General features: G+C 53.2%; 1 protein-coding gene across 17 annotated transcripts in view; it reads right to left on the minus strand.

Moving 5' to 3' along the window:
• The window catches only part of MACF1 (microtubule actin crosslinking factor 1), a 329,876-nt gene extending 322,165 nt beyond the window's left edge, over positions 1–7,711 (minus strand). For all 17 annotated transcript variants that reach the window (XM_087858408.1, XM_087858405.1, XM_087858407.1 and 14 more), the window contains exon 1: positions 7,477–7,711. In XM_087858408.1, the coding sequence (XP_087714534.1) occupies positions 7,477–7,696 (220 nt within the window). In that variant the 5' untranslated portion in view covers positions 7,697–7,711. The remainder of the gene's footprint in view (positions 1–7,476) is intronic.
• Between the last annotated feature and the right edge of the window lie 501 nt (positions 7,712–8,212).

Genomic DNA, 8,212 nt, shown 5'->3' on the forward strand with positions numbered 1-8,212 from the left:
CACGTGCTCTGGGAGTACGGCATGAACCGCAAGCTGGAAGGGCCGGAGGATCAGATAAGCAACACTGGAAGGGACACATGATGCCTGGGGCCCTGGCATTCGGAAGTCAGAATCCCGCATGATGCCTCTGGGAAATGGGTTGAGTGGGATGGTTCTAGTTCAGATATGGCTACTGAGCAGATAAACCAATATATCGACTATGGGAGGGGGGCAATATAATAGTTTAACTGTGAGGAGGCGGAACTTCCATCTCTGTAACTGGGGAGGCAGAAGTGAGGTGCGTGAGTGAAATAAGATTGGCCATGAATTGATCATTCTTGAATCTGGGTGATGGGGGTTCACTACACTATTCCCACAACTTTGGTGTGTGTGAAATGTTCTGAAGACTGCAGGCAATTTGGAGTTAGGCCAACCTGAACCACAGCAATGGGGAACTCTGAAGGGCACAACGCACGTGGGGTGTTCCAGGGGGCGCCATACACATTCAGCAACGCTGAATCCCAGCTCCACCAGCAGCTTACCGTCTGACCTCAGACAAGGTCCTTCACCTCTCTTCTGCAAAGCGGGGAGAATAGCAACTAGTTCCCAGGATCCTTTGAGGACTGACTGATATAGGCACACATCTAGGACTCAATACACAGTGGCTTTTACAACTATTACTTACTAGGGGATCCCAGCTGGCACCAGCTCCTGGGAGCTCCTGGACTGAGTCCAGAGTTCAAATCCCCCAACCATCCTCTGAATTCTTTAATTCCTAACTCCTACTGGCTGTTCTCTCTTCATTTCCCTTCCTTCCTTTCTACTGAGGCCGAAGAGAGGAGAACAGGAATAGAAACAAACAACAGGGATATGCCCTTTCTCTTCAGGTTGTCCTGGCAAAGTCCTATTTCTTTCCCAAGGCCCAGATCAAATTCTATCATAGCACTAAGCTAGCAGTGGGGGCACAAGTAGGAGGAAGGCCTTCCCACTAGGAACTTCCAGATAACTCCGGCTTGCCATGTGCATGCAGCTCGGGCTGTATGCTAGCTGCCTGCTCGGGAGGGAGCTGGGTTCTGAAGCCCAGTCGGAGCCTAGCACAAAGCAGCTCTAGAAATATGTGGTAAACGAGTAGGTGCACGATCAATGAATAAGCAAGTAATGAATCAATGCATTCGTGAATTAGTGAACAAGTGTATGAGCAAATGAATGCTATTCATGAGAATGGTTAATGTGTATCTAGCGCTGATTACATAGCAAGCATTGGGCCAAGCACCTCACTCCCACTGTCTCATTTAACCCACCCCATGAGACTCCCACCCACAGTGGCACTCTTGCTCCCCCATTTTAACCGTGAGAAAGTGAGGCTCAGTGAGGTTTGTAATTTCCCAGGCTCACCCAACTGGCAAGTGATGGAACTGGAACTAGGACTCCAGCTGACTCCCAAAGCCATGCCTTTGAGTGAATGAATGGAAGAGTGAGCGCGGGAGGGAGGAAACGGGTAAGGAGGGAATGCAGAGGGAAAGGCATGTCCAGAGACACACCCACTGAGGCTCCAGGCAGAAACTTCCCCTGGACACAAGGCAAAAGCCTGGTATCTTCTTGGGTAGGGGTGAGGACAGAAACTTCCGTGCATCCTCACTTTAAAAGTTGCAGGGGCTGCCAGCCCGTCTCTGCAGCAGCATCCTAAGTCGAGGCAGCGATGGCAGCCAGGTGCACCGGCTCTGCTCCTGCAGGAGCGCCAAGGCAGAGCCAGGAAGCTGGCCCGCTTCTACCTGACAGGTGGCAATAGACAGACCCAGGGCCAAATCACAGCAGGTCCTAGCCGCAGCAAATGGCTGGACTTAGGATAAGCACTTTGGTGATGGTGGGTTATTAATAATCCCCCCGCCCGGATATGTTCACAGACGCCTCCCCAGGGGGAAGGCTGCTGGAACAAAAGAAAGTGCAGCCCTAGATTCCGCTGCACGGTCAGCTCCTCCGGCGGCATGTCATCTCTAACCCCGTGGGACTGAGAAACAACAGCCTTCCGCAGCCCCCAAACGAACCAGTCCTTCCTCCGCATTCCTAACCGCAGTCCTTAGCTTGCTTCAGAACAGAGAGACATGAGTCAGACTGCCTTTCCAAACCTGTCTCCATGTCACCTGGGAAGTCACTAGAAAATCATGATGGGAAACTAACGGCACAAAGCCAACACCTTGCAATATGGCAACCACCTTCCTTCACCAGCTGGGGTCCCACAAAGACCCTGAGCCTCAGAGAAAAGACAGTCGGGCTGTCTTTTCTGCTGCCTGCACAAAATCCTGCCCACGTGGTCACTTTCCATCCCCGCAGCTACTGTGACCCAGATTCACTTTCAAAGGGCTGGGGCTGAGCTGGTGGTGTGTAGCTACAATCCATTCTGCCCCACTTTCATGGGACTCCCTGCTCCTGTCTCCTGCTACTGAAACCAAGCTCCAGGACAGGATCAGGGACTCCCAGGATACTACCAGAAAAGAGTGGAGAAGCTAGGAAGGAAGAGAAGCCTCCTTGGGTGCACAGGTCAAAGAGCCTGGGGCAAGCAAGACTGGTGGCTCTGGAGTAAGGGTTCCCAGTGGAATTGTTTTTAGGGCTCCCTTTCCCACCCCTGCATTCCTTTCTTCCCAAATTGGCTTGGCCAGAAAAAAACCATTTCCACCTGCCCTCTGACAAAGCCCTAGTGTGAACAAAAGAAAGGGATGAATTAAGAGGCCTGGAGCCCCTCCCTTGCTCACCTAGGAAACTGCTGCCTTCCACGAGACTCCACTGCGTCTTCTAGTGGCTCAGAGAACTTAACAGGGAATGACAGGCTAAGTGCAGTAATGGGCATGTTAACCCGTGTTTGTCTAACACATTCTGACTCTCATTCAATGATCATTCAAAGCAAATGCCATCATCTCCCTTTTACAGATAAGGAAACTGAGGCTCTAAGAAGTGAAGTCATTCGCCCAAGTTTTCTGACTCCAGGTCCACTTGCCTCCATAGAGCCTGGAACCTCGCTGGGGCTAAATCCACTTTTTTTTTTTTTTTTTAATTGAATGGATGAATGAATGAATGAACAAGCAAAGAGGCTCCTTGTCAGAGCTTCCATCCTGGAGGAGAGATGCATGGGCGCAGAGAAGCAGGCCCCTCCCTCTGACCAGGCATGTGCTCTCAAAGGCTGTCTGCCCAAAGGTAAGCCCTTGAGAGACTCCAGCAGCTGAGCTGAGCTGAGCTCTGAAAGCAGGGCAAACCAGCATCAGAACTGCATCTCACGGCCCTCACTGGGCTTGTAGATTCTAGTAAGCCCATGCTCTCAGAGTGAGATCCTGGGGCAACACCAAGGAAGGGTAAGATGGGACTCCTAAGTACAGCGACCTCTAGATCTGGTGGTGGAAACAATGAACTTTCATATAAGGTCAACTGAAACAAGGGCTGGGCAGAGATAAAACTGCTTTCTGACTGGAGGGATCAGGGAAGGCTTCCTGCAGGAGGCCACACTGGAGCAGATGATGATTTCACCAGCACCTGCAGAGGGGCCCCCAAGAACAAATCCTACAGATGATTTCTACTGGTTAACTTGGAGGCCAATCCCTAGCCCTGAGTCCCTGTGCTCCCCTCTTTCACGATGCACGCAGGACTGTAATTATTTTTTCCCTGCTATCTTCTCAACCAGACTGAGCTCCGTGAAGAAGGGACCACATCTTCAGCCATCTTTGAATATCAATGCCAAGAACAGGGAGGGTCCTGAAGCTGTGATGTTAGATGGATGAATACCCGATGGATACATGGGTGGTGAATTCCTCCTGCACCCAGCCCAGCCCCAGCCCAAAGGGAATCCCTTCTTCCAGACACTTTACTGCCATCTGCAGGAAATTCGTCATCATAAATACACAATTCCACAATGACAAAAAGTAGGAATGGCGCCCCCTAGAACTGTACAGTGTGCAACAGTGGGACACTCTGTCCTGCTCCCGGCTTTTCCCCGGAGGAGGCGGGGGGCTCCCCACAAGCCCCAAGAGATAAAGCCTTCTTTCCTCTCCTGTGGGGTTGTGCTGCTTGCTAGAGTACCTTCCCCAGTCCCTCCCATTCCTTGTTGCACCCCCACACGAGTAAGGATATCCCTAAAGCTGTTCGCCGACAACAGAGAGCCAGAGTTCTTCAAAGAGGCAAAGTTTCGGAGATCTTTGCCTTTTTATAGGCCAGAGACCTCTCCCAGAAGTGATCAGAAGGGCTCTCAGGTGAGTCTGGAGACCAGCTCAGCTTTTTAGACTGTCACCTGCAGAAGATTCAGCCTGGCCTGGTTGCCACACATTGCCTAAGGAAATGGAAGTAGCAGTGTGCCCAGAGTCAGAGAACTGTCTCTACCAGGGTGTGACTACAGGCAAGTTGCTTAAATCCTCTGGGCCTCAGATCCTAACACATGTCCTACCCAACTCACAATTATTGTGAAATCTCTATGCAAACCAAAACACGGATCAACAGAAATAGGCTTTCTTGTTAATGGACTATTGTTCCATTGTAATGCGGCTAGGCTTAAGGAGTTGAGAATAGGGCTGGCCAAGGAGAGAGAAACTGGCGGGAAAGGATGAGGATGGGAAGAATCGGGTTACAGCATGTATGGAGCCCCCAGAACCTGTCTGGGCTTTGTAGACTGAGATCAGCGGGTTTCTCAGCCCTGACATGCCTCTCCAGTCCGACATGTGTGACCAGCAGGGGCCACCTCCCCATCAGGCCTCTCAAGCACAGGACACTGAATGGGGCCGGGGAAGGAGGGAGGTCTCTCTATTTGGTGAGACTGATTCAGGCACCCCCACTTGGCTTCACACTCAGACCCATGGGGAAGAGAAAACTGCACGGGCCACAGCCGGCTTCCAGGGCCAGACTGACTTCATTTCCTCCCAGAATGAAAGTTGTAACTTCAGAGGGCCTCAGAGCACCCAGGGTCTCCCAGACATGCCCTTCCTGCACCTCACAGGAAGCAGTCCCTGCAGAAGCCAGGCTGCCTTTTAACTAACCCTGGTCGAGCCCCCACCACGCTCCAAAATCACAGCAAGATTTCAGCCAGGCCCTGAAGCAGCCGTCCCGCCTCTTCTCTGCTGCTAACGAAACACGCCCAACTGCAGCACCCGAGTTATTTTTAACCATGACAGTCTCCACATTTTCAGCCTCCTTGGCCCAGCCCCCTCCTCAAGACTGTCATTTGGCAGCATCAGGAGGTAGAGAAGATCAGCATGGATGCCGGAAACACAACACTCTCCTCTGCTTAGCTGACCCAGTAGCATCTTTAGGGATGTTGCCTGGGGCCGAAGCCCTCTCAAGTCCGCTCCACTTCTGTTCTAGACTTAATGTTAAACAGCGGGCAAATCATCCCGTGGGGCCCCTCAGAGCAGCCTGGAAGGGGAAATCATCACAAAGGGACCTCAAAGTATGTCCACGTGGTGGAGGATGGGGCTGGAGAGCATATGGAGGTAGAAGGAAGACGCCCTCAGGAAAATGAGAGCTTTGTGGGTCCTGAGACCCCTTGGTCGGGGCCCTTCAAGGCTGGAGACAAGTAAAGGCCTTCCGGCATCCTAGAGACAGCTGAGAAACTCTACGGATTGGCTGATGCCACAGGCCCAAAGTCCTTTCTCCAAGGGCTTCCTATTGCCCACAAAAGGAGTGCAAACTCTCCAGCCTGCCTGCCAGGTCTCCTCCTTGGAGATTCACCTCTGCTAACCCCCCCCCCCAGGACTTAAGCCCACAGAACCCTCTCCTTACCTAGCACCCCATCACAGCCCACTGCCTGCTCCTGATCACAATCGGTCACATAATCCCCCCTAAACCCTCCTCGCACTCCTTCAGTCATTCGGGGCTGGTTAACCCAACAGAAGGCCCCATCAAGTAGCTGGGGGCAAACACATACACAAGACACAGGCGGTGTTGCTAACAGTCCCGAGGGAGTGACGGGTTCCCTGGGGGATAACTGCCATACCGTACAAGGGAACACAGGGGAGGGAAAAGTATGAATACGAGAGCGGGGGAGAGAGCTCTGGATACCACTGGGGGTATGGGGGACAGACGAGGCAGCACTTTCCCAGTGCCTTGCAGAGAAGAAAGCTAAAGTGTGGAGGTCTGAGCCTGCAAGACGCACAGCTCTAGGGATCAAGGTAGAGCTCAAGGTGGCAAGGTGCTTAGAGGCGGAGATAACACAGGTGAAGCTCGCGAGGGGCCTGATTTCAGGGGCCTCTACTCCCCGGGCCGGGAAGAGCCAAAGAAGGCTGAGAAGCTGCTGAGTAACAAACAGGATCAGGTTTGTATTTTAGAACAAAATACCCTTGTGAGTCACCAGGAGGAGGGGCGAGCCGGCGAGGAGAACTGCTGAGATGCAGGTTGGAAGGTCCAGGTGCGAGGGGACAAAGCAGAGGCGGGCCGGGGGCATTATTTGAGAGACACAAAAGAGGCAGCAGGACAGGCCTTGGTGATGGAATGAAAGCGGGTGATGTCACTGAACTAACTGTCGCCCCGCTTTGTCTCATTTTGCCTCTGCACTCTGGCCCCGCTGTCTGCCGGGGACGCTGAGCACAGCCCCGGAGGCGGCTCTGGACGCCCTCCGAGGAAGCAGCAGAGGGAGCACTCGGCAACGCTCCCCTCTCCTGAGCCAGAAACCGTGCTGAGAGCTTCACATCCATGATCTCATCTCATCCTCAAGGCAGCTCTGCACGGGAAGCTGTCTTACTGAAGCCGAGGAAAGTGAGGCTCAGACAGGACAAGAGACTTGCCTAGAGCCACACAGCCGGCCGGTGGCAGGACCACAGTCCAGCGCCTCGCCTCCCTGCCTGCGGAGTCTGTGCTCCTAACCGCTGCCCTGCACGCTCAGCTGTTTGGCAAAGGAGAAGCGGGCATCGCTCACGGCAGGGGGCAGCCCCAGCCCCGGCTGGCAGGGAGGGTAGGTGTTACCACATTTGCAGAAAGCAATGTGAGTGAAACTGCCCTCTCCGAGGACTTATTCCAAGGAAATAACTCGACAGAAGTCAAGTGTTAGTATTCATAAAGATGTTCTCTGCAGCACTGTCTATTATGGTAAAAAAAAAAAAAAAAAGTAGAAAATGAGTAGGATTTTTAAAATCATGAAATGTTACGCAGCCTTTATAAATGGTAACTCTAAAGCCTAAGGTATAATATGAAAAATCACTTGGGTATAAGAGTAAGTGAAAAAAAGTCAGCTCCAGAATGGTAGGTAAGCCATGAAGGCAACTGCGTGGGGACAAAGACAGAAAAGGTGCAAAAATGGAAACAGGTCTCCAGCTAGCTCCCGGGGATGAGAAGCGGCACATTCTACTCGGTCGGCTTTTTCTTTAACGTTATTCCATCCTCTTTCCAACAGTAATAATGCCAAACTGGAATCCAGCTGGCTTTTCAGAGCGCCCCGAGGGGCCCCCCGCGCGACTCGCCCCCAGCCCGTGGACACGGGCCCAGTGTGGCCCTGCCTCCCGCCGCCCGGCTCCCCCGGGCCTCTCTTACCGGCCACTCTGACCACGGCCCGCTCCGCAGGGTCCAGCACCGAGTCCTGGCTCTTCCGCTTTTTCTGCTCATGCAGCGGCAGGTTCCAGGGTAAGGTGTCCCCCGGGGGGCATGGGGACAGGCTCCCTGACCTCTCGCTCCTGTAAGATCGCTCGCTCCGGCAGGACCGCTCGCTCCGGCAGGACCGCTCGCTGAGCGTTTCTTCGTCTGAGGAAGACATCGCCCAGGCAGGGCCGCCGCGGGAGGGCCTGGGAGCCCAGGGGCAGGAGAGCTGTGGGAGAGAGGAGGGCACGTGAGCAGGCGAAGGGCTCGGCCGTCTAAGGCGCCCGGGACTTGGGAAGCAGGTGCTCGTCCTAGTTCTGCCACTGACTGGACCTCTTCGCCTCTCTGAATCTCAGTGTCTTCATCTGGAAACTGGGATGATGATAACACGGCAAAACGAACTCACGGGGCTTGAGAGAAATCCCAGGAGGTAACACGCATGGAGATGTTAATAAATCTGAAAATACTCAGGGCGCCCGGGTGGCTCAGTTAGGGGAACGTCCGACTCTTGGTTTGGTCTCAGGTCATAATCTCAGGGTCGTGGGTCCAGGCTCTGGTCAGGCTCTGAGCTCAGCAAGGAGTCTGCAGGAGATTCTCTTTCTCCTTCTCCCTCGGCCCCTCCCCCCCCCACTCTCTCTCTCTCAAAATAAATAAAATCTTAAAAATAAATAAAAAAATAAATCTGAAAACAGTC

This window comes from Ursus americanus, chromosome 33 (genome assembly GCF_024610735.1).
Source record: "Ursus americanus isolate L20-20 chromosome 33, mUrsAme1.1.p, whole genome shotgun sequence".
NCBI classification, from domain to species: Eukaryota; Metazoa; Chordata; class Mammalia; order Carnivora; family Ursidae; genus Ursus; species Ursus americanus.